The sequence below is a fragment of the Haliaeetus albicilla genome, chromosome 13 (assembly GCF_947461875.1).
Source record: "Haliaeetus albicilla chromosome 13, bHalAlb1.1, whole genome shotgun sequence".
Taxonomy (NCBI): Eukaryota; Metazoa; Chordata; class Aves; order Accipitriformes; family Accipitridae; genus Haliaeetus; species Haliaeetus albicilla.
In genome coordinates this window covers 37,543,784-37,566,464 of record NC_091495.1, presented here as the reverse complement: position 1 = coordinate 37,566,464, position 22,681 = coordinate 37,543,784, and the positions used below count along the sequence as shown (strand labels likewise).

General features: G+C 57.9%; 1 protein-coding gene across 4 annotated transcripts in view; it reads left to right on the top strand.

Moving 5' to 3' along the window:
- Nucleotides 1–428: 428 nt before the first annotated feature.
- TACC1 (transforming acidic coiled-coil containing protein 1) overlaps nucleotides 429–22,681 on the top strand; it is a 34,913-nt gene continuing 12,660 nt past the window's right edge. Inside the window, exons 1-4 of one of the 4 annotated variants that reach the window (XM_069800901.1) lie at nucleotides 429–529; nucleotides 8,818–8,936; nucleotides 17,316–18,408; nucleotides 20,027–20,062. In XM_069800901.1, the coding sequence (XP_069657002.1) occupies nucleotides 477–529; nucleotides 8,818–8,936; nucleotides 17,316–18,408; nucleotides 20,027–20,062 (1,301 nt within the window). In that variant the 5' untranslated portion in view covers nucleotides 429–476. Of the gene's footprint in view, nucleotides 530–7,912; nucleotides 8,163–8,461; nucleotides 8,605–8,817; nucleotides 8,937–17,315; nucleotides 18,409–20,026; nucleotides 20,063–22,681 lie in introns of those variants that run through there. The other 3 variants (XM_069800898.1, XM_069800900.1, XM_069800899.1) reach the window with 3 other exon arrangements.

The window sequence follows — 22,681 nt, the reverse complement described above, 5'->3', positions numbered from 1 at the left end:
AGATGGTCAGATGCCTCGGTGATGGGCATCTGGTGTAACCCAGAGAAGCCGTGCTGATAGCTAGAGATTTCAGAACTCACGGCTGATTTTTGTCAGCCCAGGGTGCCAGAAGCCGAGGCCGGATCCCAAAAGCGGCGTGTGGGCTGCGACCGCAAAACAACCAACAAACCAGCCTGCCCGCAGCGTTTACCTTTGCGAGGAGTCAACTACCACAGGTTGGCATTTCTCGGGGCGAAGGGGAAAAAAAAAACCAGTGCGGGGGTGCTGCCTGATGGGCAGCTGCCTGCATCCTGCCTGTGAAGGGTCCCAGTACCACCCAGTATCCCCGGTCCGGCGCGGTAGGGGGGGCGGCCGCCTCCCCCCCTACCGCGCCGGGCCGGGCCGGGCCGTACCGTACCGAGCCGCCCACCCTCCCACGGAGGCGGGGACGCAACCGGGGCCGGCCGAGAGCGGCCGCTGCCCGGTCCGGTCCGGTCATGGGGGCGGCCCAGAGTCAGAAGCCACGGGAGTCCGGGACCCCGCAACGCCGGTGAGTGCGGGTAGCGGGGGGTCCCCTTCCATTTCCCTTTCCCCTTTCCCCTTTCCTTTTCCCCTTCCCCTTTCCCCTTTCCTTTTCCCCTTCCCCTTTTCCCCTTCCCCTTTTCCCCTTCCCCTTTCCTTTTCCCTTTCCCTTTCCCCTTTCCCTTTCCCCTTTCCCTTTCCCCTTTCCCCTTCCCCTTTCCCCTTCCCCTTTCCTCTTCCCCTTTCCCTTTCCCGGCTGCAGGTCAGACCCCACCACGGTTTGGGGAGCAGGCACCCAGCGAAGAGCTGGGGGGCCCCGTGCTGCTGTTAGAAAAGTGGGTGCCGAGGTGGGAGCTGGCTGGAGGTTTTGGGGGGGGGCTGGTGGAAGTTGGGGCTGGGGGAGCTGTGGCTCACCGGCCGGCTTGGGGAGCGTAGACAAAAGGGGAAGCACGCTAGCTGGGACTGAAAGGAAAACTGGAGGCATCTTATCTGTAAATCAGCCAAAACACTTTCTGGAACATAGAAATATTTTCTTGGAGCGAGCCACCCTTGCGACTCAGAGGGTGAGCTGTACTCGGGGGCTTTGCTGCTGCTTTTCGAACCAAACGGTGTTGGCCGGTGCTGTGGGGACGCTGGTCCTGCATCGGGACCGGGTGCCCGGCTGAGCGCTGCGTTTGTCCTGGAGCCTTTGCCAGGCTTTACCGAGCAGGTGACCTGGAGCCTGGCTGCTGCTCTTCTAAACACTTACAAACATCCCTCTGTTTGCAAACACTGGGTTCCGACAAGGAAAACAAGTGCGTTCTCCCCCTTGTAACTGCTCAGTCCTGCCTTTATTTCCCTGCAGTGCTCTCCTAAAAACAAATTAGAGGGGTTCCCAGGCAGAAAAAACATCCTGTTGTTCACTGTGTGCGTTGGAGCCGCTCCTTTCTGCCCCGTCAGACCTGGCTGCTTCTCCTTCCCACCTGTTTGCTCCACCTTGAGCAAATTTTGTTTTGTTCCCCCCCCACCCTTTATCTTTTCCCTCGCCCTGCTCCCTGTGCCAGCTGCTGTCCTCGCTCCTCAGCTGCCCCCCATCCCTGCTGGCACCCCAGGTTATGGGGCTGAGGTGCTGCCTGCATTTCCCAATATCACCGAGTCCTGACTAAAATCAGGGAGCCAAGGCCTGACAAACACCTGATAAGAGCATTCCTGCCACATAGCACTGATATTTTTAGCAAACAGAGCAAAGTTGTTGATAGGGGAGTAAAGAAGCACCAAGACGAAGGCAGATGCTTGTGTTCATAAACCATCAGTGTGAAAATCAGGCTGGAACTCTCATATCTTGAGCCTGTTCCTATTGAATTGCTTTGCATGAGCTCACATCCACGCGAGTAGCATCAGTGAGATTAAGCTGTGGCTGTCATTTTTAAAATGCAGGAATAGCAGTGCATTCGGTCCCTTTTAATGTAGCCACAAATGTTTTTATTTATTAATTTGAAGGCGGTATGGTGGGGAAAGACAGCTGGAGCCTGGGGGCGGCTTGGTGGTGTCTGGGCTCATATGTGACAGTTGTGTCCTTCACTTCTATTTTTGTAGAGCTATTTTGATGGAATGTGTAGCGATGGGAACTGTCACATCCCAGGGCTGTGAAGGGTCCTGGGGGAGCTGAGCTGCTCAGCAACGCTGTCCCACGCTGGGCATCGCTCTAGTGCTGCGGGGCAGGGCCGCAGCGTGTGACACCCCGATTCCTGCTGCGCCCTGGCAAGCAGACGGCAGCAGCAGAGCACAAGATGGGAGGAAATCGTGTTTTCTCTGCCTTGAATTCCAGGGCATTCGGTATTGTGCTTCTGGGTCCCGTGATCCGTATCTAGACTACGGCTCGGCCAAGGTCAAGAGAAGCAAAAGGAACGTGGGAATGTTGCTGTCGTGGATTTGCCCTCCCACCGTCCTGCCTCGTCCCTTGGCAGTCGCCTCCTCGCGATGGTGGGAATGCGCCCCAAAAAGCCAGAGGGTTTGCGTTGGGTCGGCTGCTGCTTTCCACCCCGCACCTGCAGCAACTGCCAAGTGTTACGTGGCTGCGGTTGCCGCAGATCCCCGCGCGTGGGGCTGCGCTTGGCCGTGGGCCCGTTCGCATGCACGAGTGTTGCAGGAGGGGGTTTGGGGTGAGGGGCTACGAGGCAGGAGAGGGCAGGGCAGTGCGGGAAGGAGCTCGGGGTGTCTGCCATGCACCTGCCAAGGCTGGCGGAGATGATGCCAGAGGATCTTCCAGGCTACTCCGAGGGCATCGGTCCGGCCCCAGGGCTCTGCTCGGCCGCCTCCCGTGCTGCATGGCACGGGGTGGGGGGGATCGTTCCCGCAGGCTGCCCGCCCAGCTCCCGTATGCACACCCGGGGACACGGCAGAAGCCGGGCTGAGGGGTCCCGGCCGTTCCTGGGTCCTGCGGGGCGAGGCGAGCCCGAGGGAAGACGCAGAGCCCCGGCCCCCGCCTCCCGAAGGGCCGGAGATTCTCTGCAGCCCTTGGAAATCCCATCCTGGAGTGCCCTCTAGCGAGAGTACCGCCCGTCCGTCCCTGGCCCCTCCGGCCCTGCCCCACCGAGCTCCCCGGGGATGCTCCGGGATGCTGCTGAGCCCCGGGGATGCTCCGGGATGCTGCTGCGGCCGGGGGATGCTGCTACGCCCCGGGGATGCTCCAGGATGCTGCCGCACCAGGGGGATGCTCCGGGATGCTGCCGCGCCCTGGGGATGCTTTGGGATGCTGCTGTGCCCCGAGGATGCTCTGGGATGCTCTGGGATGCTGCTGCACCCGGGGGATGCTCCGGGATGCTGCTGCACCCGTGGAATGCTCAGGGATGCTCCGGGATGCTGCCACGCCTGGGGCTCACCGCCACCCCTGGCAGGACCCTCGGCTGGTGCCACCCGTGGCCTTGGTTTTCTGCTTGCCCGTTGCTTGTCCTTTCCTAGGGCCCAGTTCCCTTTCTAACTTGGGCTGTTAGGGAAGAGAGAGGTTAAGCCTCTCCTCGGATGTGCTCTGTGGCCCGAGCAGGTGAGTCACAGATGGGAGGTACCAGCATTAATCTTTTCAGTGTCACTGCAAAGGTCAGGAAAGGTATTATGAAACCATCCCTCTCCCCAGTGTTTGCTGCACGTCGTCACTGGCACGCATAAGCCTGCGTGTATATAGTTCTCTTAATTCCCAAAGTTTGCATTTTTCACAATGCAATGACAGAGAGTAATTTACCTTTTTACTGATGCATAGGCCCGCTTTAAACTGAGGAAGACATGATAAATAGAGTAGGGTGGTGTAAAAGACAGCCACAGAAAAATGTTCTCCTGAAAGACCTCACACCTTCTTTTCTGGGGGAGATAAATGTTGTGTGGATAAAGTGCTTATTACAAGCTCTTAAGGAGACTTACATAGCAGTGAAATAGGAATTCATATTTTATCTGTGTGCGGATCTCCGGGCTGTCCCCACGTTCCCCTGCCGAAAGGCCCCTCTCACCGGGGCACGGCTCGTGGTGCCATCCTTGTGCCCTGTCCCGGGGCTGGCTGTGGGGACCTCAACCCTTGTCCCCGTGGGGGAGCGAAAGGCCCCGCTGTGGAGGAGCAGAGCGGCAGGAGTGGCAAAGAAAAATGAAAATCCACAAAAGATCTGAGCTAGAAATGGAAGCGCTGGCTTGCTGTGCCGTACCCAGAAAAGCTCTGCAGTCAGAAATAGATGTTCTTCTGCCTAATGAAAGGGCCAAGAATGGAAACTCCAGGTGCACGCCTGCCTTTAACCCGCGGCACTGCAGCTTCAAACATGACAAGCGTGGCTGTGTGATACCTGTTCTGCAGAGTATCACCTGCACCCTTCCCAGGGACTGAGGTGTGGTAACAGCGAGAAAAATCAGGCACAATGTGTTTCTGGGACACAAAGCCAGGCAGAGGCACTGCTGCCAGACAGACAGGAGGAAGTTCATCCCAGTAAAAAAGAAGGGAAAGTCCATCCGGATGCAGAGCTGTTATCCCTGGATGCAGGTAGCTTCCTGCAAGGATCAGCATAAGAAGTGTGAGCAAGGTTTTGCATCTTTTTGCAGCCTGTGTGACGCCGGGGCTCTTCCAGCTCCAAAATCTTTGGGGCTCCACCTGTTTGCTCTGAAGCGGAGTGCTGCTGCTCTCCCCTTTCCCTGGAAAGCCAAAGCAGCGTGTGAGCTGTGGGTGGTTTCTAGGTCATTCACTGCTGCCGCTGCCAGAGACAGTGTGCTGTGCTGCCTGCTCCCACCGCTCTTTCCTGGAGCAACTCGGATGGCCCTTGGCCAGTGCCACCCAGAGCGGTAATCCGCAGGGAAAGGGCTGCAAGTGCCCGAACAATCCCTTCTCGGGTTATCTGCTGCCCACGTGCTTGCAGAGCTGATGGAGGATATTACTTACGTAACCCACAGTGTTTGTTTAAAAAGAGGCAAAGCCAGGGAAAATAGTTACTAAGCAAGGCCGGGTGCCCATGATTACAGCCTCCTGGGGCTGGGGACCACCATGCTGCTACATCAAACTCTCCTCCTGCGCCCACAGAACTACCCTTTTTATGGGCCCCAACCAGGAAAGGCTGGGCGCTTGTGCAGGAGGGTGCTCGGCTGTACATCGGTAGGCTGTACATCGATACGTAGGCTGTACATCAATACATAGGCTGTACATCGATTCGTAGGCTGCTCATCACTGCCTATCCCTGAGCCTCTGCATTAGTGCGGTGCTTAGCACAGTGGAGTCCTGGGCTGGGGTGGGAGGTGACAGCAGCGCAAAGGACAGCCCGTCCAGCTGCTGCTTGTGCAGGCTGCAGCTCACCATGCAGATGGAAACTGCTGGCAGGTCTTTTTTCGAACAGGTCATCGTCCCCTCTGCTCTGCAGAAATGTGTCTGCTGACTGCGCCAAGCAGTGTTTGGCAGCCAGAGCCACCGGTGTGTGACTGACAAAGTCAGGTTATCTCCTCGGCGTTTGATTTGCAGCCAGTGTTGCTGCCAAGCTGGGTCGGGTGCCAAGCCGGAAAATGCCACTCAAGGCATTTTCTTAATTGCTCGTCATAAACAGCAAGTGGAAGCAGGCTCTGCTCTTGCGCTGCTCTGGTACCTTCCTGCCCCAGGGCCCTGCAGGTCAGGAGCTTCGCAGCCGGTGCTGGTGCCGGTGTGGTTCAGCCCTGCTGATCCTGTTCCTGCCGGCCGCTCTCCTTCCTCTGGGCGGTGGGTGGGAGCGGGGGGGGTCCTCGCTGGGCGCACTCTGCACGTGTGTAGCCTTCACAGTGGAAAGATGCTGCTGATTTCCTCCGCTCATGCGCCCTAATTCCCTCATCCAACAAGTGGGGGGGGCTCTAGAAATCAGTCTATACGTTTTTCTTCGCCTGGTGCAGCTCCTTCCCCTCTGCAGCAAAGGCAGCTCGCTCCTGCCGCTGGCACCCACGCCAGCTGCTGCTCCCGCATCATCACGTTTCTGTTTGCTCTGTGGCATCCCTGGCAGAACCCAGGCAGCCCGCAGCCGGTTTGAAACGCGGCGATGCCATCGCTCTGGCTGGTCTTCTGGTTCAGCAGGGATTCGGGCAGCGACTGGTGGGAAAGGAGAGAGGGAGGAGGAGTTCAGGCTGCAGCGAGCGGTGCCGCAGAGCGACTCGTGCTGAAAGATCTCCTCATGTAAAATTCATCTGCAGAAATCAGCTCTGCCACTTCAGGTGGTGGGAAGTAGGCTGCTCGTTTCTGCTCACAGCAGTCGTAGGCAACAGGATGTTGAGGTTCTGCTTTTGCTTCAGCCTCTTGGTTTTTGGCTAAGCTGTCTTAAGTGTCACTTAGTCCCTTCTTGCTCAGTGTCCTCTACGCAGCAGCAGGGAGGTTTGCAGGGCTCCTTGTCCCCTGGTGATGGGGAGGGCAGCGTTGTGCTGCGGCCGGGGTGTTATCCCAGGGTCCAGACACGTTGGCTGCTTCTGCCCCTGACCTGTGGTGGGAAGTGGCAGCACTTTTGCTTTGCCTGAGCCAGAGGTACCTTTGGGGAAGTTTGGAAGCGTTGTGTAAGGGGGTAAGAGATTTTCTTTGACCGAGGCCGGACAGTAAAATCGTGCAGCAATGATGCATATATTTAATAAGGACACCAACAGATGGAAGCTTGGAAGAAAGGATCCCTGTAGGGAGGTTATTTGAGATGCTCCACAGTGAGCAATGAGCCCTTTGAAGTACCTGCTGGAGGCCGGTGTTAGAGGTAGCCAGACCAGATGGATGGGTCTGGTCTGACCCAGAGGCCTCTCTGCCCATGCGAAGGCATTTCTCGCACTCGGAGCCGGCTGATGATTCACAGGAAAGCATCGGGCTGCGGTCTCGGCCTGCCACGTGAGCGCTTCGTGTCGTTACTGAGGGCCAATAGCACTTCTTCGCACTGGGCCGGGCAGGTTTTGCAGCGGGACGGTTGTCTGCCCTTTCCCAAGTCATCCCTGGGATCTGCCGCCGGTAGCGGGGTGAGCCAGCCCGGGGCTGCGGGGAGCTGCGAGCTCTGCGGCAGCAACTGCCCAGAGCCGGTAACGCCGCTCCCTGTAACAGATCGGCGGCCAAAGCCCCGGACATTCCTCATAGCGCTTTGGACGCTGCGTGGCATCAGTAACGTTACGCTCCTCTCTCTAGCAAGCATGTGGGAGGTAATAAATTTGGGAGTGGGAGCCCTCGTTAGGGGGAAGATTCCCAAGGGAGGCCAGCCTGGCAGTGTTTATTTCTGCGGGGACTGCTGGCTGTTATTTTTAAACAACAATAGTTTAATAAATAAATGAACTTGCTGCCACGGAAGGATATAGCATCAGCCAGGGCTGTTGAAGTCGGCATTTCCTCGGAAAATGGAAGGGGCAGGTGTTTCCCTGCCCCTGACCCCGCGGGCAGCCCCCCTGCCCTGGGAGCAAGGCTGCCGGGGGGGGACAGGACACCGCTCACCCTGGGGGGCAGCTCCCCGTGAGCGTGGGGTGTTCAGCGTGGAAGGAATCCGCCGGCTGTGGTAGAGCACAGGTGCAGCCCCGATAATAAATCGGGGGGGGCGATCTGGTTTCACAGCCTCTTGCGCAGGTGGTGGTGGTGGGGGGGGGGGGTGACAGGGGCTTCAGGGCTGGCCCCTGGCGGGGGGGGGGCAGGGGATGCTCCGGGCAGAAAGAAGCGGGTTGGAAAACTCGCCTGGGGAGGGAAGAGAGCGAGGGAGGGTGCGCAGCGGCGGCCGCCTGTCATCCATCGCCCCCCCCCCCCGCATCCCGCCCCGCACCGGCGGGCGCGTCCAGCGGAGGGAACGGGAGGAGGAGGAGGAGGAGGAGGAGGAGGAAGAGGAGGGTGGTGGGGCTCCGGCGGGTCGGTCCCTCCCGGCCGGGCGGTGCCGGGGGGGGGCGGGCGTTCTCCCTGCCGGCGAGTTAGTACAGTCCGGGGGGGGAGGCCCTTGGCGGCGAAGCGGCGATGGGGGCGGCGCGGCCGCAGTGAGCCCGGCGGGGAGCGCAGCGGAACGGAACGGAGAGAGAGAACGGAGCGGCGGGCCGATGGCGTTCAGCGCCTGGCAGATCCTCTCGCCGGTGCAGTGGGCCCGGTGGACCTGGTCGGCGGTGCGGGGCGGGGGTGGCCCCGAGGGGGAGGACGGCGGGGCGGCGGAGGAGGAGGAGGAGGAGGAAGGCTCCTCGCCGGCCGAGGGCACGGCTCTCGGTTTCAGGCAAGTGACCCGCGGCCGTTTCGCCGGCGCGTCCCACGGGGAGCGCGGGACCCACGCGTGGACGGCCGGCCGTGCGGGGCTGCGAGCGCGTCCTGCCTGCCATCTCCCTTGCAACCTGCCCCGCTCGCTGCCCGGCATCAGCTTGGCTGCCCAGGGGGTTTGGGGGGGCCGCATCCTGCACCGCGCCTGGGGAGCCCGGGGTGAGTGGGTGGGTGGTGGGGGGGGGCGCTGGGCGAGCGGTCCCGGTGGCTGGAGCTCCCCGGGAAGATGCCGGTGGGCACAAGGCGGGAGCGTCGAGGCTCGCTTCCCAAATTCGCTCCTGCCCGGGGAAGATGCCGCCGGGGCTGTCGTGTCCTTGGAGGTCCGTGTTGGATGCTCAGATAGCTCGGGAGAGACCTGGAGGAAGCAATCCCAGAGGCTCGGCTGAGAGGAGGGTTTGGGGGTACGCGGGGGGGATGCTCGTGATGTTGTTTCACCTGCTCTCCCTTTTCCCTTTGCTAGTGTGTTCCGCTGGACAGGAGAGAGCGGCCGCCGCAGGATGCCCATGGCCAGCCGGCCCGGGAGCCGGTCTGGCTGGGTGTGTAGGCAGTGTGGAGGATTTCAGAGCTAGCCTTGAAAGCGGTAATTCCTCACTCTTTTCCCCCCCCATCAGCAGCTCGGACTCCGAAGGTAATTTTGAGACCCCTGAAGCAGAAACGCCGACCCGCTCGCCGCTAAAGGAGTTCTGCGAGCCGCTGCCGCCGGGATCGCCGGAGCCTGAGGCCGGGACCCAAGGTAAAGAGCCAGCGTGCACCTTCTGCTTTTCGGCTCCCCGCTCCGGATGCGGAAAGGCAGGGTGGGGTCAAGGAGGAGAAGTCGCTTGTTTTGAATAATGCCTGCCACATTTTTTGTGGTTAATGGCCTGGATGGTTCAAATGCCAGTACTCAGGGCTGTGCACTCTGCAAAGGGCTGTTCTCTCACTTGAGCTAAACGTTGATTTTATTGAAGCGCTTTGGAGGGAGGGGGCCGTGCTGCAGGCTCAGAAGGGTCAATTTGCCCCCCTTGGCTCATGCCTACGCAGTGCAAAATTATCATTGTGCTGTTTTGCAACCACCGGTCGCACCCTCCTCTGTCCCTGAGCCGGGGAGAGAGCGAGAGGCTCTGCACGTCAGGTTTCGTGAGCTGCCGAGCCGGGCTGAGGCTGCGCCCAGGGATGCAGAGGCTGCAGCCGGGACAGCTGCGACGGATTGATCGAGAGGAACCGAGGATGTTGTTGAATCATTTTGTCAGTTCAACTGCCCTCTGCCACTTCCCCCACAGACAGCACAGTGCTCAGGGCAGCCTCCCGTCGCTGCCTGAGGCAGAGAGTGGGCTGCTGGCCAGTGGGAGCTGCCCCACACGTGCCCCACATGCCGCTCGCCCTTGGCTCTTGCACAGGAGCTGACGTGGTGCTGGGTTTGTGTCCTCCCCCTGGCCGGTCGGTGATGGAGGTTTCATTGCACGGGTCTCTCTTCTCTGGAGTTAGCGGCCAGGTGTCTTTGCTGTGTAGCTGCTGTTAAAGATGTAAGAGCTCGACGCTGCTAAACCCCATTTCTGGAGAAATCGCGAGGGATCTGCTGAAAACGCAAGGGGTTTCCTTTGCCAGTGGGGTCCCGTGTTGTTGCTGGTTTGTCCTTGTGTCTCACGCTGGCCGCTGCTCCTCTAAGTACAGCTCCCCATTAACCCTTGGCCTTTTGGGGACCAGATCCCCCCCGTTGTCATACCCTTCTCTCCAGGGGGAATTGCGGTTGGTGCCTGTGGCTGAGCTTCATGTTTATGTCTGTTTTCGTGCTGCCAGGAGGAGGCTTTGAAGCTCCGGCACCTCTGCAGCAACCGCTGGAGGTTATCAGGGCAGGGCAGGGAGGAGACCTCCCCTTTCATCTGCTCTCTCAGCAGAGCGGGGTGACTGGGCAATGTCAGGACATCTGGGAGCCCCCGGGGGTGTCTGCGGGAGGGCAGCCTCTACAGGGCATGGGGCAGTGCATGGGGGGGTGCAAGGTCCCAGAGAGGCCATCCTGAGCATCCTCTGCCCTCTCTTGCCCGACTGCCTCTCGCTGCTGCAGGGCCCCCGGTATGCGACTTGCAGTATTGTGTATTTCTTGAACGCTCGGAACAGCGGGCTGGTGGCTTACGGCTCGCCTGGTTTCGGAATGTGGTAGCTTGAACCAGACCCTGGGTCCTCCCTGTGCAGGAGCCCAAGTACTGCGTGACCTTGGCAGTAACAGGGTGCTGTGGCTCTCCATCTCCTGTGGTGTTGTTTCACTGTTGGGATGGATCTGGGTGCCCATCCCTCCCCGTGGAAGACACAGGTTTGTTTGCCTTGATGGAGAGAGCACTTGGTTCATGCCTCCGATAATTGCAGCTCTTGGAATAATCCTTCCCTTTTAAGAAGGGATGATAGAGACATCTTTACTTTGGGAGAATAATGTCTGTGGAGGGGGAGAGGGGAGATAAAGGCTTTCCTAGCAGGTATGAGGATCATTTCTGCCAAAACTTCTGCTCAGGGAAGCGCGTTGCCTCAGACTCCAGGGTGTCACCATCCCAAAGTGTTCCCGTGCCCCTGCATCCTGGGATGAGCAGTTCCTCGAGGCCAGCCCGGCACAGCAGCGAGGGAGCCGGCTGCTCCCGGCACCCTGCGCACAAAGGTCGCAGTGTTGTGGGGCTGAGGGGATGATCTCTGGCAAAAGCTGTTTTTCTGTGCTGGCTGGTGGAGAGCAGGATGTTGGAGACAGCAGGGCCAAACCCGCTGTGTGACAGCACCCAGCTCCATCCCTTCCCTGTCCAGGGCTCCGGCTGCATCTCTTCAGCGTCTCTGAAATGGTGGAGGGAAGGGATACCCGGGTGCGGTTGCGAGTTTGTGGTGTGCAGAAGGCATCCTGGGGTGTTAAATCACCGTACCTTAGGTAATCTATACGTTAAGCCCTCGTCTTTGCAATTCTGTTCTGCAGCAGCATGTACCCTTTCGTCTGGCTGCAGCTCAGGAGCAGCAGCGGTAATAAATGCCGTGATCGGGAGGCAATCCAGTGTAATGGCTGCTTGTCAGTACTGAAACAGCCGAGCTGTTGCGTGTATGGGAGAGCTGCTGCCCTGCAGTCGTTGGGGAATAGCTGCTGCCAGTGCCTGTGTACACCTGGGCCAGCACGGAGCGGGGGGACCTGCACGAGCCCAGACCTACGGGCAGGCACACGGGTGGGCACAGCATCTCCCAGGCTCGGGGGGACTGGGAGGAACAGACACTCGTCTTGTCTTACAGTTGCAGTCTCATCCTTACTTGGGAATAAATAGGGTTAGGAAACTTGTGAGGCAGAAGCTGTGACTCTGGGGGCTGGCTGCTCTGCGCGCAGCTGAGAGGTGGCCTGGATGCGTTAAACCCTGTTCTCGGGGACAAAAATTCAGCCGGTCCCATCGCTGCGGGAAGGGGGTTGCAGTTAGGCTTTATGCCCATTCAGGATCACTCAGTTTTCCTCTTGCTGTCTCGGACAGTGGAGGCTGTAATTCTGACCCATTCTTGCTAAAGAATATCTTAAGTCATCTGCCAGAAGAAGATAGTGTGTGCAAGGAAATGAGCAGAAGCAACAAACATGGAACCATCAGTGATGGGAGCAGGCTCATCAGCTTTTACTTCTGTTACCCTGATGCAGGGCACGTGTTTTCCGGTGCATTAGCGGCAGCATCGTTTGCCGGTATGCTAATTCTTAACAGAATAGATTTAAAAATAGATCAACGTCTGTTAAACAAAAGCGGAAAGCCAAAAGAGGAAAAAAGTCGTTAGCTACGTAAGCCTAAGCTGAAAGTACCGGCCAGATATCCTGTGCTCAGCCTGCGTGTTCGAGTGAGCTGGGAAAGGGAGAAATGCGTGACTCATGCTGTGCACAAAGCATGAGCTGAATCAAAGGCTGCAGATAGTGGAGGGGTTGTTCTTGCCTGCGTTTGGCATTCAGGGCCGTGCAGAGGATCATTGCTGCTTCACTTGGTTGCTGTGTGTGGGATGAAAAGGGCGCGGAGCCTTTGCATTGCAGCGCTGCTGCTGCCAAGTTTTTCTGATTCATTTAAGGGAGCGAGGGATGGCATGTAGGAAAGCTGTTTAGTTAGTCGATGTTTGTGTTTAATTTCAGCCTAAGGAAGACAAGCGTAACGATTATAATGCACATGCACAAAGTGCCTATTACTGCGGTGCCAGGCTGTCCTGTCTGTATGTTTTCCTTTAGAGAGTATAAAATCTTCATGTTCACTTTGTAATATCCCCTCTGTGTACACTGGCCGGACCAGAAGCAGGTTTGCACTCTGTGCACAGCTGATACAACTCCTGTTTTCAGGGATGCAGAGTGCCTTTTATTGGATCTGTGTTTGGGATGGATCCTGGAGTCACTGAGCATGCCTTGCTGTTGGCAGTGTCCGTTTTCATGGTGGGACGAAAATGTCCCCACCTGCAGGGTACAGCGCCAGAGGGAAAACGGGAGAGCTCGGGGTCACCTTTTCGGTGATGCTGTAAAGCATCTGCTGGGCTGCCCGTGAGAAGAGCTGGTCCGAGGGGGAAACCTGCGTGTGGTGGGCCAGCGTGCCCAGCAGCCTGGCTGCCAGACCCCCTTCTCCTGGGGCGTTCAGCACAGTTTTGGCCCAAAAGGAGGGTTAGGGCAGCGAGGCGGCTGGCGAGGCAGCTGGGCTGGGGAGGCACTGGCTGTTTCTGCAGGCTGGTTTCCCTGGCAGGAGACGTGAGCAGAGGGAGTGCGTGCTGAGCCGGCGTGGCGGCTCTCCAACGTGACTGCACGGGGGTGGCGGGGAGCTGGGCTCGCTTCGGGATGTAAATGCATGCAGAGGCTGTGGAGGAACAGGGAGAGCTGCATGCAGCTCGCCGGGGTTGGGAAGGGCTCCCTTGGCAATAGGCAGTGCTGCACCGAGGTTATCGCGATGCTCGTACCCGGCAGAGCTGGGCAGCTGCGGGGGCCGGAGTGCAGACCTCGGCTCTTCCCAAGCGCCCTGAGGCCCTTCGGGTCACTGGTTTCTGCATCCTGTGGAATTGTTCCCGCGGGAACGCGTTTGGCAGCTGATGGGACGCTGCGTTGGAGGCAGAGGAAATGCACAGCGGGAGGAACTGCAGCTGCCTGGCTGGGGCCAAGGGGGCTTGGGGCCAGGCTGTGCCCCCCCAGCCCTTGCTGGGCAGGAGAACCCGTGTGGGGTGGGTTTGCCTGGGATGCCATCACCTTTGGGACTGCTTTACAGGAGGGGTTTTTGTCCTGCTCTCATCAGCAGGCAGGAGGGGCAGGGGCCGGCTCTCCATCCCTGCGAGAGGCAGCTGAAGCTCCGGATGATGCCCCGGGAGCACCCGTGGTCCCGGCAGGTCCCTGTGGTGAGGGCTCTGCCCCACAAACCATCGCACTTTTCATCCTGGCAGCGCTCTCTGGAGAACTGACCTTGTAGCCTTGCCTGCCTTTGTCCTCTGTATGGATCTCGGTGCCAATGTGAGCCCGTCCCACGGTGGCTTCAGCCCCTAAGGCTGTGGTCCTCCAGGGACCTGAATAGCTCAGCCCAAGCAGAGTTGAAAATCGGAACTCTGGGGCATTCCATGAGCGTTCGGGGAGGGCAGAGATGGGGTTCTTGCGGTGGAGGTGGGCAGGCTCCTTGCTGCCCCTTCAGCTCTCATTCCTTCCTCTCGGTTCCCTTGGGCTGCTGCTCAGACACAGCGCTGAGCGTGGCTGTTAACTCGCACAAGTGATTAATACCTGTCTCGTACCCAGGGCCTCTCTGGAGAAGGAGAAAAAACCCACCGAGCTTGCGGGAGGGACGGTCCTACTTCAGAAGATTGCCAAGATCGCAGGCGAGCTCCTGAGCTGTCTCTCACCTGCACCTCCTGTCTCCCAGTATATTCCTGTTCCTCCACTCTTGGACTGGCTGAGTGGGCAGCTGTGCTGCAGGCAGGGGCTGTGGAGCAGCTGAGCTGTCTTGGGTGCAGAAAACAAGTGAACCACAAAATTGGAAGGCCTGGGCAGGTGGTTCTTCTAATTTTTATGAAGAAATGGTTGTTCTGAGTGATGGTCACATGTACCATCCCTTCTTCTCTCCCCGCCCTGCAGACATCCGCAGCAAGGAGAGGTGGTTTGCATGCTGACTGCTTGTTATTCAAGAAGTAATTACTCACTGCTTGGGTTAGAAACCAGGATGGGCTTATGTCTGTGAGAACGGCGGCTGCAAAACCTTCCGGTGGGAATGTAAAATGCATTTAAAAGGTGCCTTTTGCCCTGACTTTGAAGTCTGTTCTTCTATTCAGGGCTGTCTCAGTGAGGTTTAAAACATCTGAGCAACACAGCAAATGTAATAACGTTTTCTTTGGGGTCTGTTAAGGAGGTTTTCCTGGTTCCTAATGATGGAAAGGCCTGGCAGGCGCTGCCTCAGAGTGTTTTCTGGCTGCACTCCAAGTACATATCCACTGGATTTGTGTTTACTGATGCGTTTTCTGGGGCAGCAAGGCGACATCTATTTGGAGTGAACTTTTTTGCAGTTGGAGGGAGTTTTTTTGCAGTCTCAGGGAGCACACAGCCCCTCATGATTCATTTCCATGGCTTTTAGCATCCTAGAGATCAATTATGCAAACCACGAGCCATCAGCTGACTCAGGGTTGTTGGCTCAGTGTCCTGGATTAGCCCGGGGACCAGATTTTTGCCTGATTCACTCTTCTTCTTCTGCCAGCCTGTGACTTGCTCGGTCACCAGCAAACGTGAGCTGGTTGCAGATGCCCCGCGATAGGAACAGCCTTTCCAGGGAGACGCGCTTGGGGCGGCGGGAGTTTGTCATTGGCATTGCTCAGCCAAACCTCCCTGCGAAACGAGGGCACGCTTGATGTGACCCCCCTCCACGGTTGTCACCCGTGTGCCAGGGCAGGGTTGCAGCAGCGAAGGGGGAGAGGCAGGTTTCCCCGGCACAAGCTTTGCATCATCCATGCCACCGTTCCCAGCCAGGTTTTCAAACCAGTTTGGTCCTCGGGCGAGCACTGGTTTTGTTCTGCCCTTGGAGGACCCAGCTGGGCTGCATCTCCCCAGAAATGCCAGCGAGAGCTTCGGGTCCTGCGCGCTCCCTGATGGGTGCTGAGCACCCCAGCATCCTGTTCTGCCTTATCCTGGGAGTCTGTGCAATCGTCCCTGGCTGAGATGTGGGAGAAGAGGTGCAGATGAGCTGGGTGGAGGTGACACTGGGTGTTTTCCTCTTGTGCCTTTGCGTGCCTGTGCCGAGGTCCTGGCTCTAGGTGCTTGGTGGGTGTAGTTTTCAGGATGCCTCAGTAAATAAGGAGCTTCCCCATCCCTTGACAGCAAAGAAAAGATTAAAAAGTAAAAAGATTTAGGGGAACGGATTGGAGTAATAGCGATTAAGTCATGGATCAGGATTTGTGATTAAGAAACCCTGACAGCAGCGTGGTGAGCCTGGCGTAAATGCACAGGCAGGATTTCTGCAGGCAGAGGTGCAGGCAGCATGTGGCCGAGTTTCGGCAGGCAGGATGGAAACTGCAGGCAGGCAGGGGCACTGAGCAGAGCAGCTACAAGCACCTGCACCCCACTGCTGGCAGGCCCTTCCCTGCGGGCTCGCCGCTCTTTGGGGCTCTCACTGCTCTGCTGTGCCCTCCTCCCCTCCCACCCCATCAATAAATGCACACAGGGGTTTTGCTTTCCTGGCACTTTGGCTTCTCGTGCTGATGCGTTGCAGCGACAGTTGGTGAGCACCGACTGCGTGCAGCTGCTGTATCTGGAGTTTCTGGTTTACAGGGGACCCTCCCGATGGCTGCATGTCTCTGGTAGTGGCCGAACAGTGCTCTGGTGTGGGCAAGGACTGTCCGTACCGCACGGCAGCCCCGTGTTGGGCGCCTGTCGGGACTGCTGAGGGTCTGCGGGAGAGCGAGGGCTGCGGTGTCCGGGGGGAGCAGCAGTGCTGCCAAACCCACTCCTGCACCTCGGGGTGCAGCGGCTGAGTCCTGGGGAGCAGTTTGCGTCCGGCAGCTTCCCTCTGCCTGGTGCGCATCCAGCTCCGCAGCCCTGGCGCCAACCACCTGCGGGCGGCTGACCCCCGAATCCCCTCTGCAGCCTGTTACGTGCTCATTCATTAAGCACAGCATCTCGTTCCCATTCACCCCAAGGCCTGCTCATTCACGTTTCATGGTGTTTTCTCATGTCGCTTTTCCCCGAATTCCTTCCGGTAATTCTTAACTCTCCGCCCAGGTGAGCAGTGACTCCCTGTCGCTGTCATTCCCACTCAGTTGCGAGTGTTTCTGCCCTGGGAGCAGCTGCCCCGCAGTCGGTCCTGGCCAGCGTCAGGCCCTCGGGAGCCTCGCTGGGATTTGCAAAGCCCCCCTGGTGCTGCCACCACCCTGGGTGGGAGCAAGTGGTGGGGAGTGGAGAGGCATAAATGGAGATGTTGGTAGGTCTGCTGGTGCGCAGACAATGCCTCCCTGCGCTCACAACTACAATTCATTTATATAACTGCAAGCTGCAAACCTAAGATTGCAGTTGGCAACACAGCACATAATTAGGGATGCTCTACCTTGTGGGATATATTAATGAATCGTATTAAATAAAGAGTTCTGCACTCACATTAAATAAGAATATTCACGTACTCCATTACATGACATATTAAAAAACCCCAAACAACCAAGCAACAAAACAGAGAACAATGCAACTTGTGCACACCTGGGAAAGGAAAAGAAAGAAAATATGTCGAATAAGTAATGCTATAAAAGGCAGTAAAGCTTTTGCCAGAGACCTTGTAGTCTCTTACACAGATTTACAATTGTGTTTGATCCTCCTCCTTCAGTTTCTCACAGGACCCTTGTCTAGCTTTGTCATTCTTTACTATGAGACTGACATCAGTCAGCTGGTTTGTAGCCAGTTGCACTAATAATAAACTGGCAGGGCTCGCCCTTGGCGTGCAATTTATGTAAATTTTCTCCACTGTGTTCATGGGCTTCAAATTTTACAGAAAGTGCTTGAAGCCAGGGTTATGCAGTCGTTCTGGCAGGTGGGGAAGCTGAGCTTTGGGTCAGTGGATCCCCTGTAAAACTTGACCCTGGAGCAGTTGCGAGGAGGGGAGAGGAATCGCTCTGGAAAGGGGTGTTGGGCAGGTGGGGGTTTAACCGGTTCCTTTTATCTTTTCAGAGCCAAGTGGCCATGCCAACCTGCTGGTAGGGGAAGCCTGCCGGGACATCTCACCTGGGACGCACCCCAAAGATGAGGCTCAACCGGAGATCGGAGCCCCTAAAGCCAGCTTGGGTACTAAAGGGGAAACCGACCCCGAAGACTCATCCCTGACACAGCCGCCGGCTGAAACCCAGTGTCCAGCTGCGCTGGGAAGCAGGGCTGACACTGGCTGCGCTGCCGTACCTGCCGCAGCGCCAGTGCCGGTGCTCCATGCGGGCAGAGCTGCCCAGGAGCGGGTCATGTCCGGAGAGGACGCGGCGGATGCCGGCACGGGGCTGGTGGAGCCAAAGGCTGATGCCCTGGCCCGGGAGTGCTCGCCCAGCCGGGGCCAGCTTGAGAAAGGGAAAACACCTTTGCTGGGGAGGAAAACAGAAGAAACCACAGAGGAGACCCCAGTGCCCCAAGCATCCTACCAGTTCGACCCCCAGCAGTACGACGAGAGTGTAAACCCCTTTGTGGCAGGGGGCTGCCGGCTGCAGAGCTCTCCCCCGGCAGCCCCGCACAGCCTCTCCCATCCCAGCAGCAGCCCTGGTGAGCTGGGAGGGGACCTGGCCCCGGAGCCCAAAGGGCAGGTCCTTAAACCCGAGGTCGATTTTACGGAGCGGGGAGAGAGCCCGGAGGCCAGGAGAGCTGCGCCCAGGAAGGGCAGCAGGATCCCGGCCAGCAAGCTGACACCGAAGAGACACCGAGAATCCCCCAAGAAATCAGCTGAGGATGCGGAGAGGGGTCCCACGGAGCCGTCGCCTCCCCGAGGCTCCCCCCGGCTGGGTCCCGTGCTCTGGGACAACCCGGGTCTCAACCCCTTCAGTGGCAGCTCAGCGCTGCAAAACTCGCCGACTCTCCCCAAGGGCTCTTACCAGTTTGACCCGGATAACTTTGACTCCATGGATCCGTTTAAGCCCACCAAGACCCTCGCCAGCACCGCTGCCAACTCCTGCCCCACTGCCGATAACAGCCTCAACGAAATCCTCGAGTCTCAGACGCTGGAGGCGCAGGACGATCTCGTGAAAGGCAGAGACTCCCCGAAGAAGCCCAAGTCGCGCCTGATAACGTGAGTGCTGGTGCGTGCGGAGCGGGCGGCTGGCGGGGGGCTGGCAGCCCCCTCCGTTCCCCCGTGAGCGGGCAGAGCGGCAGTGGTGGTGATGGTGGTGATGGTGCTCCTGCTCCCGTGCCTTCGGAGCGAGGCCAAAATACCGACGTGTACCTCGGGTTCTGCTGCCCCCCCGGTTTTATCTGGCCCCTTGTCCTGGCAGAGGGGCAGCTCCCCTCTCTCTGCCGGTGCCCTGGTCCCTCAGGAGTGGATGGGAGGAGAAGGATGGGTGTCCCGGAGCGGTGCCAGTGTCCCGGGTCCCAGACAGAGAGGGGAGGGCTGGATCAGGACCCGCTTGGCAGGATCACCTCTTTGGAAAACCCCTTGGGGCTCCGGCTCGTGGGGTCGGGGTGCAGGCACTGTAGGGTCGAGGAGTCAGAGCAAAGCTGTAATGGAGGCTTGAGCCTGTAGAGGGTTTGCCAAGCACACAGGAGGGTTTGTAGGTCTCCTGGAGCTTGTGGATGCAGGTCTGGTTGATCAGATGCTGCTGGGACATTTTGTGAACTGCCACTGAATTTCTCTTGTTATAACAGGGGAAGAGAATAGAGATTGAACAGGCAGATTGTTTGTTGCTTTTACCACATCTGCACAGGCAGTAGGGAGCTTGTTGTCCCTTGCTGAACTATTTAAGTGCATTTTTAGTTCCTGAACCGTGCTATTTAAAACCCCCATATAGATGGTGACATTTCACGGTATCTCCTGGGAATGCAGACAGCATTACCCTCCTCCTCTGGGTACAGGTTTAATCGCTAAACCTTGCTATTTTCTTGGTATTTCACCTGTTGTATCACAAGTGTCCTCCAACCTGTGTCTGGGCAGTGCTGAAGTCTCAGCCTGACATTTAAGACAGCAGCTGCTGAGCTGGGCTCGGCTTTGCCTGCCCTCCCTCCACAGGGTCTCTGAGCGGGCAAGGGAAGCAGAGGGGATATTGCACAAGGGAATAATTGCCCAGCCAATTTTGGGTCCTTCCACTATAATTTGTGATCGCGCTTAACACGTGTAATTGGAACCAGTTGAAAGCAACAGCGAGCAATAAGCTTAAAAAGGGAAATTTTAGGAGCACAGAGTTTGTGGCTGATTTGGCAGTAAAACCAAAACAAGCCATCATTCTGCTGACGGAGTCTCCAGTGGGAAAACTAGAGAGTGGGTTTTTACAGAGAGAGCAGATAAAACTTAGCAGGCAAAAATAAGAGTACGTTGGGTGTTTTTCTCTTAGAAATACTTTGCAGAGAGTTGATAGGGATTTCTTAAGAGTTGGCATTCCCGTGTATGACTGTGGGTGAGCAGGAGCTGGTGAAGAGGGGAAGCGGCTGGGAATTTTCAGGCTCCCTCCGAGCAGCACGGGCTGCTCGGGGCGCTCGCCTCCCCGGCAGTGGGATTTGTGGTTGAATCTCACCCTGCCGCCGCAAATAGCAAATGCAGAATCAGAGCATCCTTTATCTGTGCGTTCGTTCCAAAAAGACAGAGCTGGGCAACTCACTGTGCTTCTCCAGATGAGAGTTAATATCCAGGTCTTTTCACATGCTCTTCTTCTCTCCATCTGTCTGTCTCTCTCCCTGTCCATGCTTTGGTGCATCAGGACCACTGAACAAGTGAAATTTCTCTGTTTTCTGTTGTAAGTACTCTCTTCTGTATTTCTTTCTTCTTTTCCTTTGCTGGTTTTTGTCCTCTCTCTCTGGGTGCGTGCTGGCCCCACTCGTCTCCATGGCATGCAGGCTCCTTCTTGCCCTTCGACTCGTGCTCTCTGCTGTCTGATTTGTGTCCCGCACCTCTCAGGCCGGATCCCTGGGGCAGCTTAGCCTGGCGAGTGCCTGGGGGCGAGGGAGGAGAGGAGAACTGCACCCGAGGCTTGCGCCTGTGCTTGCTCTTGCAGCATGCCGACTCGCAACGCCTTTGGATGATGTACAAGTACTCGAAACCGGTGCATCGGCTAACGGAGGGGGGGCAGGTTTCTGTGCAATCCAGGTCCCTGCAAACGGGTAGATTTTAGTCCTGAAGATGAGGGTCTTTTACCCCCCTGCCACGCAAAATCACCAGGCAAGCAGCTGCTGTAGAGGGGTAGGGTGGAAGGCATCAGCTGGGAGGTGAGGGAGTCAGGGGGCTGTCTCCTCCGGTGCTGGGATGTGTCAGATAGTCCCAGGGGAGCTTTGCCCTCACAGCCGGCTCCCGACAGGGCTTTCTTGAGATCTTTGGTAGCTCTCCCCCAAAGCATCCCTCCTGTGCCCAAATCCGGGATGGTAGAGCTGCTCTGTGAGATCCTGGACAGGTTAGAAAGCACGGCTCGAGTAAAGCAGCCTTTGTTCGCTGCCCTGCGACCCGCGCTGCTGCATTGGGGCTGTGCTGTACCCCCGGCAAGAGCAAACCCGCGGTGGGACACCAGTGAAATATCGAGTGCCCTGTGCTGTGCCCCCCCCCAGGGCTTGCTGCTGCCCTGCGCTTCCATCCCACGGGGAGGGCGAGCAGGAGGGACCGGGGTTACCCCCATTTAGTCTCCTGGCAATGCTCGGCGTCTCTTACAGATTGTCAGCCCCCCCCAGACCCTCTGGGCTTGTCTGGGCTCTGCTCTCATGCAAGGAGAGTCAGAGGAAGGAGCATGGGCTTAGTTCCTGATCTTGTGTCGTCCGTCCCAATGCCCTTCTTGTCCGCTTAGTGCCGCCTGCCATATGCACGAACAGAATTAGAGCTGGGCTCAAGCACTGACATCTGTGTCTCGGCCGAGAACCGATCTGCCTTTTTACAGCACGGTGTTCAACAGTGGATGTCTGTCTCTTAATGTGGGACCTGCAGCCTGGCAGGTTTGCCCATGCATTAGGGGGGCACGCAGGCAGCGCCGCCCGCATTTGGGTTTATCCAGCTGTGAACACTGGTAACTCCTGCACGGGCGGCTGTGCGTGTTCTGGCCTCGGGGGCTGTGGGGCAGAGCTGGGGCCATTGGCCTTGGCTGTCTTCTCCCTTTTTCCCCATTCCCTTGAATTACCGAGCTGTTATCTTGGGGCTGGGAGGGGGAGATCAAACCAGCTACCAGATGGTGTGATAACACCGGCCCCAGGAGATGGTGCAGAGCAGAGGTGGGTAAGGACATGGCGAGCTGCGGTTTAGCTGTTCGCATTAGGGCACGATGGAGAAAAACAGTCAAGAGCGATTTTTCAGTCTGACCCAGGTGTGCATGTTAGCGTGCAAATGAAATTTCCGTGTGCCGTGCCACGTTGCTGGGTGTGCTCTGCTGGCGCACGCGTGTGATGGGACGGGGAGGCTGGAGAGTGAAGTGGGTGGGGGTGATTCTTTAAACCCAGGAACAGCTCGCTGCAATCCTGCTTGAGCCTCTGCCCATGTCCCCGCTGTGGGGAGTGCTGAGTCTGGAGGCAAGGATCCCTCCCCAGGTATCCGCAGCGGGCTGTCACACGAGCTGTCTCCGACTTAGCGAATATGTGTCTTCTGGCGGGTTCGGACGTGGCAGCGAGCTGTCGGAGATTGTTAAACGTGGAGCGAGAGGGTGTTGAGAGATGCGGGAGGAGAGCTCGTGCTCTCCTTTGCGTGCCGGGGTGAGAGCCGTGAGGAATGTCATCTCATCGCTGACTCCCTCAGCCCCCACGGGCTTCGGTGGCACGGACCCTGTGCCACGCACGGCCATTCCTGCTGGGACTGTCCCTCCGCCACCTCGAGCCGACTCAAGATGTGGAAGCCCGGTGTGTCAGGACGTGGCTGTGCCCGCAGTCCTGCGCAGATGGACTCCGGGATGGCACGCTTTGAGGAACGCGGGACAAAGTTCCAGGGAGAGCTTCCTCACTGGAGGGTATCCAGCCACGGGACCACCTGAAAGATCAACCTGAGCTAAACCTTCTCCCATCCGCAAGGCCCTTCTCCTTGGGACAGCATTTGCATCTGGCGGAGGGAGCATTTGAGGCACAGCGGATCGCGCTGGTGCTCTCCCGCAAGCAAAGCAGAGTTCTGTAACCAGCAGGTCTCTGCCCCGGCTGTGCAGGTCTGACGTGGGAGACACGTGGATGCTGCGGGGACATCCCAGACAAACCTCCAGCTGCAGGGACAGGGCGTGAGACGGCCTGGAAATGGTTCGTTCCTGCAGAAAATCGACGTGCACTCAGACCTCGGGATGCCGTCGCACTGGACGCATAGGACGAGGGTGCAGCAAGGGAAATCTTTCTTTGCCAGCTCCTTGGCAATTGCCTCTATCACCGTCAACACCTTGAGGTCTTTTCTCCCATCCTTAACTTCA